Source organism: Oryx dammah, unplaced genomic scaffold, assembly GCF_014754425.2.
Source record: "Oryx dammah isolate SB20612 unplaced genomic scaffold, SCBI_Odam_1.1 HiC_scaffold_29, whole genome shotgun sequence".
NCBI lineage: Eukaryota > Metazoa > Chordata > Mammalia > Artiodactyla > Bovidae > Oryx > Oryx dammah.
This window is the reverse complement of record NW_024070213.1, coordinates 94,342,985-94,368,136: the sequence shown is the minus strand read 5'-3', so window position 1 is coordinate 94,368,136 and position 25,152 is coordinate 94,342,985. Positions and strand designations below refer to the sequence as shown.

Sequence of the window (25,152 nt, the reverse complement as noted above, 5' to 3'; positions counted from 1 at the left end):
GATAAGTGAAGGACAGAGGAGCTGGGTGTGTTGCAGTCCCTGGGGTTGCAGAGAGTTGGACGTGACTTAGTGACTAAACGACAACAACAAAAAGATACTCAAACAGAATTCTCATTACATGCCCTTCAACTAAAAACAGACCAAAAAAATCTTTCTGTTCTTGTCAACCATTACACCATGTAATTTGTCATACTATTATTACTGACCATAAAGAAAAGGGAACCCATAAATAGAACTGTAAATGTAATTTTCTTCTATGCACATCTATACATACACACAGCCCATGATTCTACAACTGTACAGAAGTGCTTCATCTGACTGTGAAGGTGTAAATTTCACATAAGTAACTTGAGAAGTTTGTTTAACTTATAGTAGTTCTAATTCAAAGAGCAAAGGACTCAGGTCAAATCCTTCTCTAATATATGTAGTTATTTAATTTCTTTAATATAAATCAACACTTTCACTTGAAGTTGAGTTAAAGAAAACAGTTTACCATAGTGAAAATTTTAATAACATTAATCAGAAATAAAATCCAAAGGGTATAAATGTACCCTTTTGGAAGAAATATACCATAACTGAGTATTATATTAGAATAAGGAAGGAAGGAGATAGGAATTATGAGGTAGAAGAGACTTCACAACAACAAAAATAAGTTTCCTGTAATTACAGAGTAGATACGGCTGTCTCTCTGAAACATTTACATATTACAGTGGAACCAGTATATGTTAACTGCTATTTGCAAAGCCATCCATTAGTGAAGAAATTAAAAGTAAAGGTGGAATTCAAAATTTAGACATGAAAAATTACAAATAATTTTTATATCACAACCTGACCTTCACTTGCAAATTTAAAATCTTGGATTCCTTCTAGATCATCAACTTCCATTGCTATAGCAATAGAAAATATGGCTAGTTTTTTATACAAACCTTGATTTGACCTTCTAATTCTTCAGTTTTCTGTTCTAAAGACAGATTTTTCTCTTTATATTCTTTAAGATGACTTTCCAGCTGACTGCAATGTTCTTGCTTCTCCTGCAACTTTGTAGTGACCTGATCCAACTGAGTAGTGATCTTATTTAACTCCTATAGGAAGTATAATTAAAGACAAGTTTGGTAAGGTTTACTTTGCTGTAGTGCCCAAATGTTTGCTCAAAGTAAAGCAGAAAACTCTTAAGCTTAATAAAGTATTTTGAGAAAGACCATAAATAAGCCTAATAATATATATGAGATTACATTTACCCATCAACATAAAGGACCTGAACTGAAGTTGTACACACTCTGAGATACTACATTTATACACATAATAGCTCAATAACTTTTTCTAGGAAGACTTATTTTAGAAGCCAAAAGATACAACAGGATATTAAGTAGGCTAATAACAAAGTAACGCTTTTATACTATAAATATTTTCAATGTTCAAGATACCATTTTTTACAATATTTTTAATGACATTGATTACATTATAATACTTGTTCAACTGATTTGGAATATCTAATTGCAGAGCAAAAAAAATCAAGATTATTAGGAAATCCACTGCCCATAGATACTATTAATGTTTTGATAACCTTCCTTCTAGACTTTTCTGTATGTTAGTTTCTATTTCTTTATTTCTATTTTTCAGATAAAGGATATCAGTTTACATACAGTGTTACTGTAACTTCCTTTGTTTTATAACAAAGCATCATAAAACTGTGACATTATCTTCCAAACTATCATTATACATGACTGCGTAAATTTCTATTGTATTCATATAGATCATTATTTAGCCCTCGGCTGTATTCTTGGATTGCTATAAACCTTTCCAACAGATATGCAAACACCATCCTTAAAACTATGATTATTTCCCTAGGGTAAAGGACTAAAAGTGAGATTAAGAATATGAAAAATCTTAAAGGTCTTAAATATGCTGCCAACCAGCTTTCCCTATTACCATCAAAAGGTTGAACTGCAAGCAACGTGTGGAAGTGACTTGTTCTTCTATACCATCTCTAGCCTTTCCAGTGTTAAACACATGCACACAAACATTTTACCTTAATAAGGGTATATTACTGTCTTAATTTGCAATTAATTCTTAATGAATATGAAGATTTCCTAATATAGTTTTGATCTTTTACTTCTTTTGGTAGATTCATTTATTTCTTATGTAAAAATGTTTTAAACAAACATATCAATCTTTCATCAGACATATTTCAGAAAATGTTCTATTATTTTGCTACTTACTTTAGAATTTTGCTAGTAATATTTTGGGCAAATAAAAATTTCAACTTTTATGTGGTTACTCTTATACATACTTTTTCCATTATACTTTCTGGCACTGACCCAGTACTTAGAAAATACATTATAGATGTGTTTAGCAATAATGTAAAGTAAAAACCTAGTTGTAGAACAACATACATAGTGATACCATCTGTATAAAACAAAAAGACCTGTATGTGTACACACACACACACATACACACACATATTTTTTCTTCAATGTTTACAGAAGTCTGGAAGGATATGTACCAAACTTAAAAGCAAAATTTCCATGTAAGGAGAAAAATGGATTGCAGTTAAAGGTAAATATAGAGAAAGGTTTTATTAACTTGATACATAGTACTATATTATTAATAAAACTTTTTGGATCAACAACCAGTATTGCTTCTCAAGTAAAAAGTAAATTTTTAAAATTCCTACCTGGTCAAAGGTAAGAAAAATCTACCAGCATTTTAACCTTGGATTCTGAAGTAGGAAGCTTTTTCCTATCAGAAGTGTTGAGAAGAGTAACTCTGGTATTCTTCCTAGCCCCACTTTTACTCCTACCCCCAGGAAAAGAGTAGTAACTCTTATAATTGAAATGGAATACATGCTGCTCTTTTCCTGCCAAGAGGCAAGTATACCTGGGTCACCGCCTGACTGTCCACTTAAAACAGGTGTGAAGTCTCTCTTTCCCAGTCATTGCCACTTAACAGGATGAAGAAACAATTCAAAAATTAGGAGTAAATATTTCATCACACCAAGGTCTCTATTATGGGAGAAAGACAGTATTAAGAAGCTCAACCACAACTGCACAAGTTGAACTTTATCAAGAACATAAATAACATACTTCTCTTTTTTTTGGCTGCACCTCACAGTTTGCAGGATTATGAGTTCCCAAGCAGGGACCGAACCCGGGCCACCATAACGAAAGCACCAAGTCTTAACCACTCACTGCCAGGGAATTCCCAAAGATTATATTTTATCTCCATCTGTCTAACTCCTGCATATTCTACTCACTGGTTCTGAACTCAAGGAGAAATTAGAGAGAATAAGCAAGTCAATCACAAATTATATCAAAGTATAATTTTCACATATTTTTCCAGTTAATTTATCTACCAAAACATTAGGTTATGATAGGAAACTGCATCAAGTTCTCCTACCTGCTGTTTATCTTGTAATGCATTTTGGGCTGTGTCCAAATGATTCTGAAGATCTGCTCTTTGAGCAGTTTTTGCTGCTTCTGCTGATAGCAATAATTCAGTTTTGGCTTTAACCTGTAACAAAATTTACAACTCATTTAATTTGTATTTAGTTCTTGGTTTCAGCTTGATGAGTGTAAAATACTTTTCTCATTAATTTTAAAAATTAAATCTTTCAGCAGAAAACAAAAATTTAGACATTAAAAAATAAGTACGTGATAATCCCCGAAACAGGAATAAATAGGGGAGAATACTCCTAAATAATGTTCTGCTGCTGCTGCTAAGTCACATCAGTCGTGCCCGACTCTGTGTGACCCCAGAGACGGCACCCAACAGGCTCCTCTGTCCCTGGGATTCTCCAGGCAAGAACACTAGAGTGGGTTGCCATTTCCTTCTCCAGTGCATGAAAGTGAAAGGTGAAGTTGCTCAGTCATGTCCAACTCTTAGCAACCCCATGGACTGCAGCCCACCATGCTCCTCCATCCATAGGATTCTCCAGGCAAGAGTACTGGAGTGGGTTGCCATTGCCTTCTCCAGTGTAAAAAATGTCCCTATAGAACACCAAAACACTTTCTCTCTTAAATTGGACATCCACATATGGAATTATCTGTAACTCATCTAACAAGTTTTAAAAATAGAAGTGTATCCTCTTTTTCCCAAATTCTTATACTTGTTATTGTATTATTTCTGGTTTTAATGGAATTATTCTCCTAAAATAAAGAAAATTAAGGCTTAGAAATGTTTCTAAAACTTTCTCTACTGTAGTCTAGAATAAAAAAACAATGATGAGAATGGAGAAAGAAATATATCTTAATTCCCATCCCGTGACTGACTCACTGAGTAAGGCTTCCATATTGGCCTCTGAAAGAAGACATATTAAAATACATAATTGTACTATATATTTGCTGGCTGCACATGCAGCTTGAGGGATTTTAGTTTCCCAATATGGGCCTCAACAGTGAAAGCGCCAAGTCCTAACCACTGGACCACCAGGGAATCCCCTGAAGTTTTGAGTGTTTTTTTTTAATTATTAAATCAAACATTTAAAGTAAAATTTAAAAATCAAATTCAAAATAAATTCAAACATCTGTAACAGAAATCTAATGGTATAATAACAAACTACTTTGAACTTCAAAAACAGTAGTAAGGGCCTCATGGAAAAAGAGAAAAGTAAAAAACTCTGGTAGGGAGAAAGGCAAACAGGAAAGCTCAACAAACTGTCCACATACAACTTTAATTCCTATTTCTATTTTTTCAATTAATAAGTAAGGCAGGGGATGGAGAGGCAGAGAGAAAAACAATTTAAATGTGATAGCTTAAAACTGGTGTTTTATTCATACAAACAAGTTGCACAATGCAATATTACCTGTATATCAAGCTGGGAAACCTTCTCCTTGCTTTCATTTAACTGACTATTTAATTCACTGATGCTGGATTCTAGGGAAAGGACACGGTCTTGTGCAGCTCTAAGATGTGCCTTCTGCTCCTGCACCTGGTCATGCAAATTCTCCTGGGCTTGCTTATGGCTTTCTGACTGATTCTTCAGCTTCTCTGTTAGCTGAGTTACCTATCACATAAGTAGGGCTCTAATTATGAAGGTCACAAATGATATAACAAGAATGAAGAAGAAACCCAAATGTAAGTACCATAAGAATGTTAAAATACTCTAGGATAGATTATCTCAACTTTTTTTTCAAGAAAAATTATTCACATTTTTCCAAAAAAAAGCAAATATAACCTCTCAGAATCATAACAATATCAGAGTCAGAGATTCTTACCATTTTTAAAACCAACTCTACTGAACTATAATTTAAATACAATTTACACAGTTCAATTATACAGTTTGCGGGGAGTTGATCAATACATACATTCATTTAACCATCACCACAAACAAGCAAGAAAACCTTATGATTACCCCCAAAAGCTTCTTCATGCACTCAATACCCTCCACTCATCTCTGGCCCCAGACAATCACTGAGCTAACTATTAAGAGTTCTTTATATATTCTGGATGTTTCTCAATTGTCAGATATATGTTCTACACCTGTTTTCTCCCAGTCTGCGTCTTAGCTTTTATTTTTGTAATGGTGCCTTTTGAAGAGCATCTGTTTTTAATTTAGGTGAAATCCAACTCATCTGATGTTTCTTTGGGGTACTCTGGTTGAAATACATGAGTTTCTTGAATCTGTGCTTTCATATTTTTAATCAACTTTACAATTTTTCAGTCATTATTTCTATAAACATTTTTCTTTGACACAAATTATACACACACACGCACACACGTATACACCATACACACACAAACATACCTATATCCTAGACTACATGTTGTTATCCTACAGGTCACTAAAGCACTCTTCATTCTTTACCCCAGTCTTTTTGTCTCTCTGGGCTTCATCGTGGACAGTTTCAATTACCTTGTCTTAATGGTCACTGATATTGTTTTTTCCACTTAATATATTCATTCAATGAAATTTTCATTTTAGGTATTTTTTAACCTCTAAAAAGTTCTATTTTTTTGTTTCCACTTCTATTTGTTTTTTCTTTATATCCATATATTTTAAAAGCCGTGTTAAAGTACTTATCTGATGACTCTATCCTCTATTTCAGGTTTTATTTCCATTGAATCACTTTTCTCTTACTTATAGCTTGTATGTTTTCCACTTCGTGTTATCCAGTAATTTTTTTATATTTGTTATGACTAGTCTGAAATTTGTTGTCTTCTTTCAAAGAATATTGAATTTTGCTCCAGTAGGCAATTAACATACTTGTGGTTCAGCTGGATCCTTTTCAGGCTCATTCCCATGCTTATGTACACTAGCTTTTACTCTAGGGCTAATTCGGCTTTAATTCTAAAGTGTGACATTACTGGCGTTTCTACTGAATGCCCCCAAGTGTCCTTCTTCTCTGACTGGTTAAGACCCGAATGTTTCCAAGCTCCCTGCTGCTGTCGCTTCAGTCGTGTCTGACTCTGTGCGACCCCACAGACAGCCCACCAGGCTCCCCCGTCCCTGGGATTCTCCAGGTAAGAACACTGGAGTGGGGTGCCATTTCCTTCTCCAATGCATGAAAGTGAAAAGTGAAAGTGAAGTCACTTAGTCGTATCCAACTCTTGGTGACCCCATGAACTGCAGCCTTCCAGTCTCCTCCATCCATGAGATTTTCCAGGCAAGAGTACTGGAGTGGGCTGCCATTGCTTTCTCCGAAGCTCTCTGAGTTCTGATCGTTTTTAAGTTGCAGCTCCTAACAACTGTTCATTGTCTGGCCTCACGGAATCTCTCAAGAGTGTAAAGCTTAGCATTCAGCTAAAGGTTCAAGCAAATCCCTACGCAGATTTCTGGACCTTTATCTCTACATTGTTCCTTCCTCTCTGACATTCTGTCTGCAAATTTGAGTTCAATCTCCCTGAATTTCAAACTTCTCATGCTTTAGTTCAGTGAGACCACTGTGCTTTCCTTGGATTCCCTCACCCTGCACCAGTCTGAAAACTGTCTCCAGGTCAAAAGTTGGAATGGTCAACAGGCTCACTTCACTTGCTTCTCTTCTCTCAGGGATGAAAACCCTGTGCATTTGTTGTACAATGTCTGAAAACTAGTTTTACACAGTTTTTTCCACTTTTCCAGTTGTTTATAGTGGGAGGACTAAAGAGGTTATCAGTTACTCCAATATGGCCAGAAGCAAAAGTACATTATTTATTCTTTCTTCAAAATTGTGTACACTTTTCTGATGTTTGCATAAGCAATGTTAATTTGTATGCAACTTTCAACCAAAAACTAAACTGGTAACTAAGGCTAACTTTGAAACCCGGAGGAAAAAACTTGTGTTACATTCTAATACTCAAATTAGAAAACTGAAATGACTTATTGTTTAATACTTTCTCATTTAGATAATTACAATTCCCTTATTGGACAATTCTTTCCAAAAAGTGACTATTCGGTAAGCGACTATTCTTTACAGTCTGAAAATGTATTAAGCTAAATTTTATAAGCTTCATTTAAACTAACATACAGATGTTACAATAAGGCAACTAGTTACCAAAATTATTATTAGCTATGTATTCCAAAAACATACATCATTAAAATATAGGTAACCACTAAGCCAAGATATTAACCAGTAACACAGTAACAACTAACACTTGATTAGTAGTTCAGTTTATATTTTGTTACTCACTTTTTTCCAAAACATTCCAAAATGCCATGAGATAACATATTATTAATAACTTTTCAATATGAGCTAACTATACTTTTCAAAGGAGCCAACAAAGTGAAATGATTTGCTCGTGGTCACACAGGTAATAAATTACATCCTGGGACATGAACTGAGAATTCTCTCATCAAATCATGCTAACTTAGTTTCACTACAATAGCAACCCACCTCTGAGGTAAATGAAGTATTTGTCAGAAATACAAAATAAATTTAAAAGTACTAAAAATAATAGAAGAATTATTTAGATAAAGCACTTAGTAAGATTTAGAGAGATAAAAGTAAATTTTAGAAACAGAATACACTTGACAAGCTTACTTGTTCTTGTAATGTATGGTTTTTTTCTTGTAATTGGTTAAGAACAGCAGTCTCTCCCTCACCAGCCTGAATTTTTGCATAAAGATCTTCTCTCTCCTTTTCTAGTAAAGAAATATTTTCTTTGCTCTTCTGTAATAAGGCTTCAAGGTTCTGGATCTTCTGGTCCTTATCACCAATTTGACGTAGTACTTGTTCCAAATCATTCTGTAAAGAATTAAAAACTACTGCCTTAAGGATAGAGAACTTAAAAGTCATTCCTCAAACAAAATGACTGATAATAAATTTTAAGACTCAAACTCTCGGTGCTATTTTTTTTTAACTAATCATTACATTTTAACATGGCAAACTTACATAACTAGAACTACATATTTAACAATAAAACCTACATTACTGATAATAAACTCAAATTTAATAACCAATAAAAACCTTCTTACTACACATTTTTACTCTAATACTCTGGCTTCACCATCTACTACAATTCTTGTTTAATACATTTTGAGACACATGGGACTCCTCATTATTCCTAATCACACCAAGCACACTTTCACCTTGGAACCTTTGCACTAATCATCTCTTCTACCTGGCACACTTCCCTCAAAAGTCAAATGGCTCATTCCCCCTTCTTCAAATGTTTGCTCAAATGCCACCTTCTCAATCATACCTACCATGATCATTACATTTTAAATTGCAGCCTTTCCCAATATTCCCTCTGGAGAAGGAAATGGCAACCCACTCCAGTATTCTTGCCTGGAGAATCCCATGGGCAGAGGAGCCTGGCGGGTTATAGACCATGGGGTCACAAGAGTCAGACACAACTTAGTGACTAAATCAACCAACCAACCAACCAACACTCCCTCTAGTAAATAGTTTTTCTTTCCATAGCACTTATCTTATAACACACTAAATAATTCACTTATTTTTCATGTTTATCTGCCTCTACCTTGTCACAAGAATGTAGACTCCAAGAAGGTGAAGATTTTTGTCTGCTTTATTCATCAATGTATCTAAGACACACATATTCTAAGATATTTATGGCATGTACAGAAAAATAAGTGATTGAATTTTAATGCATATACACTCATGAAGGCTCATTTCAACACCCAATTGGACTCTTCTATAGCTATATTAAAGGATCCCTCTTTCTCACTTTACCAAGGGCCTCCACATTGTACCTACAGTAGCTCACCATACCCAGAACAACACTCATTCATGTTGAGAGCTATCTGAGTCACAGCCTTTGCCTCTGCCTTAATCATTCTAAGAGAGCCAAACGAGAGCCAGAGAGCCTCTGCTCAGAAAAGGCCCTAATGAACCCTTCTGCAAACTTCACAGCAGCCCACACTACCTTGCTGAGACAGAGCCAGCAGCCAGCTGGTACCCTCAACAATGTGTGCCAACAGTAAAACAGGTGAGATCAGTCACTTTCAAACACACTTCTCATCCTCGAAGTTTCAATCACAAAAAAATGAAAAGCAACCTCATCTCTCTGCTCTCATCCTCTGTTCCTGCCACTAAGACCCCTCTCTGCACAATCCACTAATCTTCTGGAACCACAGCTCCAGGCCTAAGCTTTTTCTAGAACTAACTATTTCCAAACTGAAATTTGGTTCTCCCTGTACAGGTGCCAATTCCCTATCAGCCCTCTCTGATATGTAAGGACTGTTCTACTGGGCAAGCAGAAGAGGTTGACTTTTTCTAGATTTTTTTTCTCACAGCCATTAATCTTTCCCTCAAATAAAAATTTTAAGTTGCTCTGGGAATTATGTATTCATTTTCTAAGTCTATGCTGTGTTGCCATCATCTAAGAATCCCTACCTCATTCACTGAAGACTTGAGACCTGATTTAGTCTTTTCTCAATCCCAGTTTCTGCCAATTTCCTGGGAAATACAAAATACATAGAGAATTAAGAATACAGCTTCAATATTCACAGCATCTTAATTCCTGGACCTTTACTCAGTCTACTCAATCACACATATGCAGGATCTTCTAAATCACCTGAAATTGTTCTAGATAAAAATATGTAAACTCTCCTACTCTGTGAGCACAACTTCCTGTCTTCCAATTTCATGACCTCATTTTTGCTCTTCAAAGAGACATTAACCTCAATTTTCTTCTAGCTTATTTAGTATATACCTAGCTTTTCTTCCTGAACCTCACATATGGATATGAACTACCTTAACTATTCTTTCATCTACATTCTCCATTTCCTTTTACCCACAAATTGCCAAAACAGCCACCCCAAAAAAGCCCAATCCTTAGATCAGTGTTGCAATCTGCTTTCTTCATGCCTACATTTCTAAGTAGTATTAGAGCAAAATCACAAAGCTACATAGATTGATGCCACCACAGATTTCTAGACTCCAACCTCTATTACATACTCAGAATCATTTTTTCACTCCTGTCACTGAGTGGAATTTTCATCCTCAATATACCCCTGAACATCAACTTTAATCTCTAATAATCTCAGCCTACCTGAAGTTCAACTATTTTCATTCCAACTTTATCCAAGGAGGGGAGGGGTTATCTTCAGGAATGCTCTACCATTTTTCTTCACCTTACCTATGAAATTACATATATAATATAATGAAATAATATATAATGCCAAAACGTGGTCCACTGGAGGGGGGATGGCAAACCACGCCAGTATTCTTGCCATGATAACCCTGTGAACTGTATAAAAAAGCAAAAAGATATGACACCAAAAGATGAGTCTCCCTGGTCAGAAGGTGTCAAATATGCTACTGGGGAAGAGCAGAAGACAACTACTAATAGCTCCAGGAGAAAATGAAGCAGCTGGGCCAAAGGAGACATGACACTCAGCTGCAGAGGTGTCTGGTGATGAAAGTAAAATGTGATGCTGCAAAGAACAGTATTGCATAGGAAACTGGAATGCTAGGTCCATGAATCAGGTAAATGGGACACGGACAAGGAGATGGGGAGATGGCAATAGAGTAAACATCAACATCTTAGGAGTCAGTGAACTAAAATGGATGGGAATGGGCAAATTTAATTCAGATGACCATTATTATCTACTACTGTGGGCAAGAATCCCATAGAAGAAATGGGGTAGTGTAGAAGAGTCAGACATGACTGAGCGACTTCACTTTCATTTTTCACTTTCATGCGTTGGAGAAGGAAATGGCAACCCACTCCAGTATTCTTGCCTGGAGAATCCCAAGGACAGAAGAGCCTGTTGGGTACTGTCTATGGGGTCACACAGAGTTGGACACGACTGACTTGACTTAGCAGTAGCAGCAGCAGCAAAGGTCCATTAATGGACTGGAACTTAGCAGATCAGAGTTGATGATGAGAAAGAAAAATATATATAGAGAAAGAGACCAGTACTCCCTGGGTTACGTGGAACTCCAATGAAGCCCTAGAACAGGGCTTGTGCCACTCACGAAGGCACAGGGCACCCTCTTAGGAGGTCTTGAAAGCCTGGGCAGGAAAGTGAGCTTCACAGGCTTCCACACTCCAGAGAACTAGCCAGAGAGAAAGACAGACACGGGGACCCAGGTTCTGGTGGAACAAGGGTCATGTTTGTGTGAGTATATATATAGTTCTACAAAGATTCAAAATAATAAAGAACAAAAACCAGATGTATATCAACCGTCGCCAAAGTAACAAGGAACAACAATCGTCATAAGGCCAGAAGACAATCCATATCTTGAGTAAGAGGGTCGTGACTACAGTTTTTCCTTAGGGTAATAAGTTACTGAAGGAAATCCATGCATGCATTCCATCCCATGACCTCAGTCCTGGGAACAGCATGCCACTCTACTCGTTCCTGTCTACCAGGAACTGATAAGGAACAGAGGGTTCATGAGAAACAGAAAACAACATACAGGAATTCTAAAGTTAAACGTTCCCCAACAGGGTAGCCCTCATAATCAACAAGAGTCTGAAATGCAATACTTGGATGCAAACTCAAAAACAACAGAATGATCTCAGTTCATTTCCAAGGCAAATAATTCAACATCACAGTAATCTAGGTCTATGCCCCAACCAACTGATGCCAAAGAAGCTGATCAGGTCTATGAAAACCTACAAGACAGCCTAGAACTACCACCAAAAGATGATGTCCTATTCATCATAGGGGACTGGAATGCAGAAGTAGAAATCAAGAGATACCTGGAGTAACAGGCAAGTTTGGCTTGGAGTACAAAATGAAGCAGGGCAAAAGCTAACAGAATTCTGCCAAGAGAATGCACTGGTGATAGCAAATACCCTTTTTCAACAACACAAGAGATGAGTCTACGCATGGACGTCACCAGATGGTCAATACCGAAATCAGACTGATTATATTCTTTGCCGCTGAAGATGAAGAAGCTCTATATAGTCAAAAAAAAACAAGACCTGGAGCTGACTGTGGCTCAGATCATGAACTTCTTCTAGCAAAATTCAGTCTTAAACTAAAGAAAGCAGAGAAAACCTGTCTCCTGAGAAACCTGTATGTGGGTCAAGAAGCAAAAGGGGAAAAGGTGGAAGCAGTGACAGATTTCCTCTTGTTGGGCTCTAAAAATACTGTGGAGGTTGACTGCAGCCATGAAATTAGAAGCTTCTTGGAAGGAAAGCTGTGACAAACCTAGACAGCATATTAAAAAGCAAAGGCATCAGTTTGCCAATAAAGGTCTGTATAATCAGGGCTACAGTCTTTCCAGTAGTCATGTATGGATGTGAGAGTTAGACCATAAAGAAGACAGAGTGCCAAAGAATTGATGTTTTTGAACTATGGTGTTGGAGAACACTCCTGAGAAGCCCTTGGACACCAAGGAGATCAAACCAGTCAATCCTAAAGGAAATCAATCCTGAATACTATTTGGAAAGACTGATGCTAAAGCTCCAATACTTTGGCCACCTGATGTGAACAGCCAACTCACTGGAAAAGACTCTACTGCTGGTTAAGATTGAAGGCAGAAGGAGAAGAGGGAGACAGAGGATGGTTGGATGGCATCACCAATTCAACAGACATGAACTTGGGCAGATTCTGGGAGATGACGAGGAACAGAGAGGCCTGGCGTGCTGAAATCCAATGGGTTGCAAAGAGTCGGACACAACTTGGCAACTGAACAACAACATAAATAAAACAGATAACCAACAAGAACCTACTTATAGCACAGGCAACTATTCTCAATATTATGTAATAACCTATAAAGGAAAAGACCTTGATAAACCATATGTGTACATATATATAAACTATATGTGAAATCTATTATATGTTATAGATTTTATATATCTATGTATCTGTGTGTATATATACAGAGAGAGGGAGAGAGGAGGAGAGTACTGAATCACTTTGCTGTACATGTGAAACTAACACTAAGTCAATTATACTCAATAAATAAATGAATAAAACACAAACACACGGGCTTCCCAGATAGCTCAGCAGGTAAAGAATCCACCTGCAATGCAGGAGACCCCAGTTCCATTCCTGGGTTGGGAAGATCCCCTGGAGGGCATGACAACCCACTCCAGTATTCTTGCCTGGAGAATCCCCCATGGACAGAGGAGCCTGGTGGGCTACAGTCCATAGGCTTACAAAGAGTTGGACACAACTGAGTAACCAAGCACAGCACATATATGTACATACACACACACACATATATATACCTTTCCTCAGTCTTCCAAAGATATCCTTCAGAGGCTAAGTTTAAATTTACCACCACCCACTGTTATCAGTGACATCACCTTATTCCTTCAGTCACCTTCCATTCTCCAGTATCCTCAATTATCCCCACTCTACTAGCCCCTTTGTCCTAAACTATAAACATATTCAAGTATCTCTGGTTTTTAAGAAACACTTCCTAGATGAAGTTCCACTCCAGTTTCTGCCCAGTCTTTATGTAATTCACACTTAAATTTCCTTCCTTTTTTTTTTTTTACAAATTTCTCTTTATCAGCGTCACCAATGACCTCATGTTGCCAAATCCAAAGGATCCCCAGTCTTCATCTTGTTTGACCTCCCTCCTGCCAGACAGCCAAGCCAAAATCCCTAGAACCATCTTTGATTTCTCTGTTGGTGCCCCATATCAATCTGTCAGCCTTACCTTTAAAAGTATATCTATAATCTGACTAATTTTCACTACTTACACTATTTACACTCTGTTCCAAGCCACACCATTTCTTAATTTTTAAAGTAGTCCCTTAGCTCATTTATTTGTTCCACTCATGTGTCCCTATGGTCTACTCTCAATACAGTAGTCAGAGTAATCCTGTGAAATTATAAGTATCAACATGCTATTCCACTGTCAGAACCCTCCAATGACTTCTCATCTCACTCATAATAAAATCCTTAAAATTACTAATGAAGCTCGACATGTTCTGATCCTTTATGATCTCTACGACTGTGCCCCCTTTATCTCTCTCATCACTCACACCACTCTACTCACGGGCTTCTTGATGTGCCTAAGAACTACTCCTGCCTCAGGGTCTTTTAAAGTATTGATGCTCTTCTCTCAGATATCCACATGGCTCACACCCTCCCTTCCTTTACATCTTTCATCTTTCACAGAGGCCTTCCCTAGCAACCCTATCTAACCATGCAGTCCACCTCCAGCTCCCCAGATATCTCCTAGTCCGTATCCCTTTTTTCCATACCACTTACCCTTATCTCCATACCACTTACCACATCTAACACACTATATATTTTGCCTATTTACCTTGGTTACTGTTTGTCTTCCTCACTAAGCTCCACAAGAACAGACATTTTTGTCTGTTTTCTCTGCCACCATATGCACAAAATCACTTCCATGGCTAAGAGGAGACATTAATATATATTTGTTGACTGAATGAATGAAAGAACAAATAAATGAATATAATATTTGGATCTCTCTCCACCTGACTCCTTACCACTATCCAAAGACAGACAAAAAAGACAGGCATATTACCTCCTGCCTCCTTTCAATTTCAGCATTATCTTGCGTATCATTAGACTGCCATTTCCCGGAAAGCAGGTACTGTGTCTGACTCTGCACTCTAATTTTAGTGCTTACCACAGTGCCTGACACATAGCACTCCATAATATTCAAGGAATTAATGAAGACTACAGAATAAATCAATGTCAAATTCACTTCAAACATTTGGGTACCTTCTTCCTCTCCCCATATCAAAACAAAAATTTAACTTATTTTAATTTTTTGAGCTATACTATAGAATCTGTACAAATTTAACTCAATCACTTACATTCCTGTAACTACAATTCTAATGTTCATATGATAGTGCTGAAACAGGGAAAGACATGGCCAATAAATAGTAAGTTCCATCACAGGAAATACAGAATGTTATATTTTACTGAGTTAATTAAACTAAGTTGTCATTTTTTAATTTTTCAGAGAAGTCATTTTTAATAAATAATAATGTATTATGCATAAATATCTAAATAATATCATAAATTTAGACAATTTCTTTTTAAAAGAATTTTAATAAATTTTAATTTTTATATAAAATTTAATATTTATAGTAAATTTTTTCTATTTAAAAAATTTTTTCAACATAGCAATCAAAGGAAAAGAATTTTCCAATTATCCAGATACTAAAAATCATCAAAACTCTATATATTCAAGTGCTTTGCATTATCCAGCTTCACCACCACTAAAGAAAAATGACTTGGTTCATCTTTGTTTGAAAGGCTAAAAATTCAAATACTGTTTACCTGAGCTTCTCGAAGTTTTGCCGTAGTGCTTTGTTGAAGAGCTTGTTGTTCTTGATGCTGTTGCTTTGTTTTATCTAACTGATGCTGCAATTCTGTAGAATTGGTTACTTTTTCCTTCAACTTAAAAAAAAATTGTAGACTGTCAATTAACATTTTAAGGGCATAATGCTATCATATAAACATCTGGTATTACTTCAAATCTCACAATTCTCAAGTCTGAATAGAAAATTAAATTATAACTTTAAAAGCAGTATCTCATTACTTACAGAATTTTAACCTCAAAATTTAAGAAACTGTTCCTTAAGAATAGATTCTCATCCTGAAAAAAATAAAATTCCTTCTCCAGGTTGGCATTTAGTTTATTATTGTTTTCATATGCTAATATGATCAAGGAATTATATACAAATTTTTATAATAATCTAAATAACAGTATCAGTATCTGTTTTACTTTTTTTCATAATCATGCTGCTGCTGCTACTGCTGCTAAGTCACCTCAGTCGTGTCCGACTCTGTGAGACCCCACAGACGGCAGCCCACCAGGCTCCCCCGTCCCTGGGATTCTCCAGGCACGAACACTGGAGTGGGTTGCCATTTCCTTCTCCAACGCATGAAAGTGAAAAGTGAAAGTGAAGTCGCTCAGTTGTGTCCGACTCTTAGCGACCCCATGGACTGCAGCCTACCATGCTCCTCCGTCCATGGGATTTTCATCCTAATTGTCACTTATTAGGAAACAATAGCAAAATCTACACATTAATATTTGGGTCTAGAAGAAAATCTTTTGATGCAGCTATAGATTTTAACTCTCAGTGTTTATTCAATTCTAATAAAAGACACGGTTTAATGATACCTTTTACTTGAACCAAATAATAGTTACCATTTTTGGTAACCACAGATTAAAATTAGGATAGCATTCAATCTTATGCTTAATTTTTAAAAGAGAAAATCCTTAAGTACAAACTCAGTTTATATGCACCAATTATGTGTCAATAATGCTATCAGCAGCTGTTCATTTTTCAGTTTCATTAGGAAATGGTCCTTCCCGGGTAGAAAGACTCCTCTTGAGCAGCCTGACAGGTTCCCCCCAAGGATTTAACCTGCCTAAAGCTGAAGATAGCCTTCTTTGTACATTTTTGTTGAGAACTTTAGGGAATACAATCACAACAAAAATGACTTAATGTAGTTAATAATAGGATGTTTTTACTGGAGATGTTTTAACTTTATCAAACTAAAAAAAAATTCAATTAAAGCTCATGACCATAAAAAGGTTAAACACAACAACATTTAAGATCCCTGGTGACTCAGAGGGTAAAGCATCTGCCTGCAAAGCAGGAGACCTGGGTTCGATCCCTGGGTCAGGAAGATCCCCTGGAGAAGGAAATGGCAACCCACTCCAGTACTCTTACCCGGAAAATCCCATGGACAGAGAAGCCTGGTAGACTACAGTCCATGGGGTCACAAAGAGTCAGACAGGACTGAGCAACTTCACTCACTTTAAATCTATCAATAAAGGTACTAAGAAACTCATCTGAAACGTGAGCTTACCTCTTCCTCTAAACGAGAAAGTTTGAGTTGTAGATCAGCCACTTGTTGTTCTTTATCCATCAACTTTTCACTTGAAAGCTGTCTCTGTTCCTTCAGCCTTCCATGAGCTTCTCCTAGTTGGCGCTCTGTCTCCAGAAGTTTGCTATGTAACTTCAGAAAAGGAAAAAAGTACATATATATGTATAAACACATTGATCATCATTATTTCCAAACAATGTTTTATTTTTCACCAATAGAAATATATTAATTTTCATGATACTTTAGAGGAGCCTAATCACATAAATTATGATGACTCACATAAAACTGTAATCATATCAAAGGTTTCAGGTTTTTTACACTTTTAAAAACCATACACACACACACACACACAGTGAACCTAAGGCTCTTATTTAAAGACAACTCTTGTAATCACTTGAGGAGCTTGAAACAAAACTTAAAAAGACACTTAAGACACACTCAGACCTATTCTACTAGTATTTTAAAAATCCAAAATGATTCTTGTTGCTTTTCCATAGTCATGAACCACCACAACTGACTTCTTACATTTGGGTACTGAATAGAGCACACGGCATTCTCAAGTCCTCAAACTGGCACACAATCTCTAAGTAAAACAGAGGAATGAACATTTATTAAAATATTAGGTGATTTCATTAACTTTAAAATTGCCACCTAGCTAAAACTAAAGAAGAAACTTGTCTGGGGGCTAAGAGCTGTCACTTTCTTGAATTCCTTATTTTCTCTAATTTTACCAGAAAGAACAGCTGGTTTCTCTTATGGGATTGGCTGGTGGGGTAGGTCCAGTTTAAAAAAAAAAAAAAAGGTTTGTATTAATTTTAGAAGTATTACTGCACAACTGCTAGGAGTGCAGAACAAAAAAGAGTACCACGAAGATAAGGAAGCAAGACATTTGGCAAGGCTTACACTGTAAGAGTACACCCCAACTTCATAACACATCAAGTCAAACTGCAGCATGTGCCTCAGCAAAGCTGAAGATTAATAACAAGCATTCTATACAACTGTTTTCAATCAAACCTATTCATGTTATATCTGAAAATATTAAAATCTATAGCCTTTACGTCAAATATACATTTATATGCTTTATACTTTCATATTTCTCCATAAAAAATTCATAGCTGCCAAAGAAAAAATAAAGTTCTATCAGAAAAGTGGACACCCACTATTTTCCTATGCTATGAAACAACATGTGGCTGTCAAAACATATTCTACACTCAATAAAGAGAAGTAAAGTTTCAGGTCCACCCAGGGATGCCAAAAAAATAGAAAATTGAAGTGAATTTCTAAAGTAAAACATACATTCCATTCCTATTTTAGTTATAAAACAGGAATCAGTAGCATTCATTTATTATATTCTTATCCTTAGCCTGGCATTTTCTTCTTCCTCTGTCTCTTCTTAAAATGCAGTGAATTAGCACTGTAATAACTACCCAAACCCTCTGCTTCTCACTACAAGAAGTAGATCTAATCCCCATAAGTGATTTCTTATGTGTGATCTCTCCCCTACATCGAGTTTCTAACTTGCTGGATAAGAATTTTCCAATGTCGTTATTAACACAGAGATAATGAGACTTCTCCCCTAAAATTTAGCTTTGGTACATTTGAGCTGAAGCCCAGAAATCTATGTTTCCTAACAAAAGAATTAGAGAGTACTGAGTTTCAGGAAAGTTTAGGAATCATTTGCCAAAAAGCAACACTTTAAAAAGCAGTGGTTTTCAATCTCAACTACACAGTACAGTAACAGGGAAAACCAATACCCGGGCCTATGCCAGAGATTATCACTTAACTGAGCCAAGGGTGAGGTTTTGATAATTTCTTAAATTTCCCCAGGTGATTTTGATGTGCAGAGTGAAGCGCCAAATTAAAGACAACTGTTGCTCTGAAGTGAAGATTTACTAAAGTGGTGGAAAAAAGAAATACTGTATATTATAATTAACAGTCATTCATTGCTTTACAATCTCTGATAGATCCCTGATCTTTAATAAAGAAATGAGTCACAAATCAAAGCTGCACAAGAGTGGAAGCAGGCCCAAATCCCTTAACCAATAATGCCTATATCATTTTAGAGTTAATATGTTACCAGAAGAATAAGTTTAGAGTAAAAATAATACATGTTGGAATCATTAATAGAATGGTCTATCCTAAAGTTACATTTTGAGATATACATATATGTATATGTTTCTTAGAGAACATATATATATGTTCTCTAAGAAATTCAGTTTTGTAAATTCATATAAATAATTCTTTACTCATTATGCTCGTAAAGTTTATCAAGTGCCAGGTCTCATTTTAAAAGGTTCACAAATACTAACTTAATCCTTATAATAATCCTGTGAAGACAATTCTATTCTTATTCTTATTTGACAGATGAGCAAACTAAGGTACAATAAATAACTTGCCCAAGCTCACACAGTTTGTAGACCACAGAACTAGAACTCAGAGAGCCAGTTCTTAAATCCACACTCATAAACCACTATGCTATTTGAGATGGCATATTCAATTAAAGGTGAAGTTGGATATATGGGTGGGGAAGTGGGAGACACAAACTGCTGGGTGTCACACAGGCTTAGGGTATTTCACAGTAACTGTTAATGAAAAGGAACCTTTAAAAATTGTATAAAAATTTTTTAATTTAAAAAAGTGAACTGATTATGTCCAATCTTTTAATTATGTAACATTATCTGTACTATTGGCTATTTTTAAAGTGCTCAAGATACAAATATAAAGAATATGGGGTTCTTTGTTTTTAAGTCCTTTGTTGACAACTGCCAGCTATCTATTTTTGTCCGCACTGAAAGGGGAGCTGAGGATGCAGAGGAGAGCAAAACAGAGCCAGTTCATCCCTACACTCTTTTAAGGACAATGCAAGAAGGCTTAAAGTGAGGTTTATTCCCATTCTTCCAACAAATATTTACTAAAAACTCTAATCATAGAGACAGATGGAGTATAGAATCAACAAATTTCTCAAATTAAGGAGCTAATTGTACAAAGGGAATGGTATAAGATATGCAAGTAAACAAAAAATTATACAATAAAAAGTATTATTAAAAAGCAGCTTGTTGAAATAAAGGGTCCAGAATAAACGGAAAACCTCTGAGCCACCAAGGAAGCCCAAAGTGGAAAACAATCTATTTAAATAGAGAGGTCCTGTGTGCATGCATGCTCAGTCTGACTCTTCACGACCCCATGGACTGCAATCCGCCAGGCTCCTCTCTCCATGGGATTTCCCAGGCAAGAATACTGGGGTGGGTTGCCACTGCCTTCTCTATGGGACCTTCCCAATCCAAGGATTGAACCTGCATTTTCCACATCTCCTACATTGGCAGGTGGCTTTTTTACCACTGCACCACCTGAGAAATCTTTTAGAGAAGTCCAGAAAGGCTTTATTGAAGAAACAATGCTTAAGCAAGTCTTGTGAAAAGCTGAAATAAAGAACACTCTAAGGAAAAAACATGGGCAAAGGACCTAAGGCCGGAAAGCTCTCTGTTGAACTGCTGGTGTGCCTGAGGAACTAAAAGGAGACCAGCATGGCTTCACTTGGTAGAAGATGAGCCTGAAGACATAGTGTGGACCATACTATACTCATATGCTTACATGACCAAGAAGACATCTGGATTCAAAATCTAACCAAAACCACTCCAGGTAGTTAAGAGAAATAAAGTTACATCCTGCATACTTTAAAACAATGTCTCTGGCTTCTGGGTGGAGAATGGGCTATGGGCTTCCCTGGTAGCTCAGCTGGTAAAGAATCCACCTATAATGCAGGAGACTCCAGTTGGCTTCCTGAGTCAGGAAGATCCGCTGGAGAAGGGAACTCTAGTATTCTGGCCTGGAGAATTCCATGGACTGTATAGCCCATAGGGTCACAAACAATCGGACATGACTGAACAACTCACTTCCAGTTTTCCACTTTTTCTGTATGGAGAATAGATAAAGAAGGCCCTCTGGAAGAAAGAAACTTATAAAAAGGCTAATACAGTAGACCAGGTGAGCAATGGCAGCAGCTGAGATTAGCGTAGTAGCAGTATAGATGAAGAGAAGTAGACAGATTTGAGTCAGGCTTTGAACTTCCCCAGCGGCTCAGACGGTAAAGCATCTGTCTACAATGAGGGAGACCTGGGTTTGATCCCTGGGTCGGGAAGATTCCCTGGAGAAGGAAATGGCAACCCATTCCAGTACTCTTGCCTAGAAAATCCCATGGACAGAGGAGCTTAGTGCAGGGACTGTCCATGGAGTCACAAAGAGTCTGGCACAACAACTGAGCGACTTCACTTTCTTTCACTTCTTCCTTTGAAGGCAGGGACTTCCCTGGTGGCTCACATGGTAAAGAATCCACCTGCAATGAAGGAGACCTGAGTTCGATCCCTGGGTTAGGAAAATCCCCTTAAGAAGGGAATGACTACCCACTCCAGTATTCTGCCTTGGAGAATTCCTTGGATTTTATAGTCCATGGGGTCATAAAGAATTGGACATGACTGAGCAGCTTTCACTTTCACTTTGAAGGTAGAATCCAGAGAGCATACTGAAGGGAAGGAGGTAAGTCGTATCACTTCAAGGTCTTCAGCATGACCTCTTTATTTTGTACAGGAATGTGACTAAACCAAATGGTTATGAATACAAAAATTCCTGTTGCCCCCTCCATTCACTGACAACCAAATGAACCTCAAATTCCTCAGCCTGCTTTCAAGACTATATAATAAAGTCCTCAAAATAGTCCACTACTATACACCATATCCTCAGAGCAAACGTCTGTTCACTGGTTCTTATAACACACCCCTGCCTCTAGTCTGGGACTTCCCAGGTGGTGCTAGTGGTAAAGAACTTGCCTGCCAATGCAGGAGATGTAAGAGATGTGGGCTCAATCCCTGGGTGGAGAAGATCCCCTGGAGGAGGAAACAGCAACCCACTCCAGTATTCTTGCCTGGAGAATCCATGGACAGAGGAGCCTGGCGGGCTAAGGTTCATGGGGTCTCCCAGAGTCGGGCACAAATGGAGCAGCTTAGCACACACACCTCTAGTTTATTTTTCTTCCTGGAAGACCCTCCTGCCTTCAAACTGCTACTTGTCAAAACCTATCCAATATTCACAATTTCAAGCACCACCTCCTTCTCACAACAAGCTTTTCTTGCTCACATTAACAGCTAAATAATTATACAATATCAAGTACTATAGGGGAAAGAAAGCAGCAGAACTCTTCCTAATTCCCATTATACATGGAATCATTTTAATTTTCACATTCACTGCAATAGGATAGTACTTGCCTTATACTTCAATGAGATTTACAAAATCATTTAAGGTAGGTCTTATTTCCTTTTCCATCTTTGTATCTTCTAATAAACAAGGTATTGTATCTTTTAGAAACCATAAATGCCCAATCTGTATATTTGAACTGAAAGGCAAACATCTAAGTCATATTTAATTTATTCATTGATACCCCCAAGCCTATGTTTCCTTCTATTATGAATGCCTCCATTTATTCATTCACTTATTTACTCATTAAACATCTGTTGATAAGCAATATGTCAGGTAGCTGGGATAAAAAATAAATAAAACATGGTCTTTGCACCCAAAGAGTTTTAGAGTCTAGTGAAGATACCTGTTATGATAATATGCTAGACTATAACAAGTAAAGTAATCAAGATATGTAGATGCTTAAGCCATCTCTGCAGTGGGGTGGTGGTGAGAAGTGGCGATATGTAGAAAAAGATTTCTGAAAACACGACAAGTGAAGTAGTATTTATCAAGGAGAAGAGAAACAGGAAGAGTATCTCAGGCTAAGAAGACAAGATTAATGCCACAGAAGCAAATATTACTGCCTTTTAAGTAAAAATCGCTGAAAATTTTCAAAAAAGTAGCTGAGGACTTTAATCTCCCTCAAATTTCCATTTGCCTACTAATTTTTAATGGTACCTGTAAGAAATAATTAGAATACAAAATTCATAAATTAATAGCAAAGTCAAAACTTCCATTAAATTTTATCTGATAGAGATTATTTACATAAAAAAGTTAATAAGAATACTTGTTAGAACTAATTTCTTTTAAAATATCTAATTTTTATATTATTGGTTTAACTGAGTATATTTTGAAAATTAGTAACAAGCCAAAAAGACAAAAAAATTTTAATTTTTAATTTTAATTTTATGATCAACAATATGAATTATTACAATAACATACCTGCTGAGTACCTACTATGTGACAGGTATCATCTTAAGCAATTTGTTTGTATTAACCAATAAACAAGGCACAACAATACTGTATGACAGATACTATCATTTTAGGGGAAACTGAAATGAGATCTGACTCAATATGACAGGATGTAAAAATTGAGATAATTTTTTAAATGATAATTTTTAAATGAACTATATTATGATCAAACAACCATCAAACACAAGAAGAAACCATAGGAGGAAGTAAATAAAAGTAACAGCTCTTACTTGATTGATTTCACTTTGCAGTTGTAACCCATGCTGATCCTTTTCTTCTCTCTGTTGTTGTAGCTGTTTAAACTCTGCCTTAAGATGCTGGTACTTGGTCTCCACTTCTGATAATTCTTCTTTGAGCTTTTGAGTAGCTTCTCCCTTTTCACCTAGTTCTGCCTGTATTCTCTGCAGTGAGGTTTCAGATGCAGATAACCTTGACTGAAGCTGTTGACAATCCAGGTCTTTTTGATGAAGGCTTGCTTGTATATTCTTTTTACTCAAACACTCTTCATTATGTTTCTCTTCTAACTGAGTATAGTCCAGTTCTTTCTTCTGCAACTTTTCAGTCAAGTTCTGAAATACCAATTTAACATTTTTTTCCTTTCCTAATATTTTTAATTGTTGCAATTATTCAAACAATCTTCAGAGCAATATCATTCCCTACTAAATGTTTTAGTCAATAGTATAATATCAAAACTGAAAATATTTTAAACAAGAAGAATTAAATTGCTATATACTAACCTATGGTCTTACTATTGGTCCACTTCACTAAGCTCTACTAATATAATTTAAGAGTTACCAACAAAATTTTGGCACAAAATGAAAACACCAGAACCTACTAACTAGATTCTTTAGGGTATGTAACATATTTATAATCTCTCATTTGAGTTAAAAACTAAAACTATCCCTCTGCTATTAAAAATTATTTTAAATAACAGTATGGCAATTCTGATTTTTGGCTTTGCAATTTCATAGCTGCTGGTAAGAGCTTTAGCATAACAATACCATTTACTGCTCTAGTATTCTTAATTCTACTGATCTCTCATTTTTGCTCTTCTTGATGAACACCATTCTTAAGATGCACAAGTTTAAGACTTATTCAAATTTCTTTCTAGGCGTATAAAAAACAGTGATCTAAAAAACATCACTTACTTACCTACCTTATATTTTGTTATTTTACTCAATACTATCCAGTACAAAATATACCTCCAATCAAAGATCTGGGTCAGTCAGCCTAATCAAATGTCAAAGCCTAGTCAAAGTAGAGTTTTTAGAACTAAAATATTAATCAAATAAAAATAAAGAAAAAAAAGAATTAAAATAGAGTATTTTTAGCTAAGATATTTACACATGAGGCATGGATCAGAATTCTGACTCAATTCTATAAGAAAGAAAACCAGGATAAGAAGCCACTATAAACGCCTGATGAGTCAGTCATTTGTGAACACTTATTATACTCACTTTTTATATGCAGTGTGCTAGAAGGGGATAATACAGAAATAGTAGAGGACAGGCAAAGCCTCTGGCCTTTAAAAACACACATTTAAAGAAACATTTTCTAAAAAAGTCAAAACATAATGCACAAGCAAACACAGATTAGTTACAAAAGCTGCATTAAATTTCTTGAGTGCACAATTTTTTAAAAAAAAATCGAGAGCAAAGTCAGGTGAGGCTAACTAGTAAGTTACAGTCATCTGAAAACAAAGTCTGAACTTGGTAAAGTGGCAAAAGGAGTTAATAATAAGTATTCATGACTCATGTACAAAAAGACAAAAAGGAACAAAGAAG

At 36.3% G+C, this 25,152-nt stretch overlaps 1 protein-coding gene across 1 annotated transcript in view; it reads right to left on the bottom strand.

Moving 5' to 3' along the window:
* Positions 1-25,152, bottom strand: part of EEA1 (early endosome antigen 1) — a 131,868-nt gene that overhangs the window by 29,012 nt on the left and 77,704 nt on the right. Inside the window, exons 11-17 of the mRNA XM_040234418.1 lie at positions 23,599-23,937; positions 17,150-17,299; positions 15,608-15,727; positions 7,956-8,159; positions 4,802-5,002; positions 3,397-3,510; positions 927-1,082 (exon numbers count right to left, since the gene is read on the bottom strand). Coding sequence (XP_040090352.1) covers positions 927-1,082; positions 3,397-3,510; positions 4,802-5,002; positions 7,956-8,159; positions 15,608-15,727; positions 17,150-17,299; positions 23,599-23,937 — 1,284 coding nt within the window. The remainder of the gene's footprint in view (positions 1-926; positions 1,083-3,396; positions 3,511-4,801; positions 5,003-7,955; positions 8,160-15,607; positions 15,728-17,149; positions 17,300-23,598; positions 23,938-25,152) is intronic.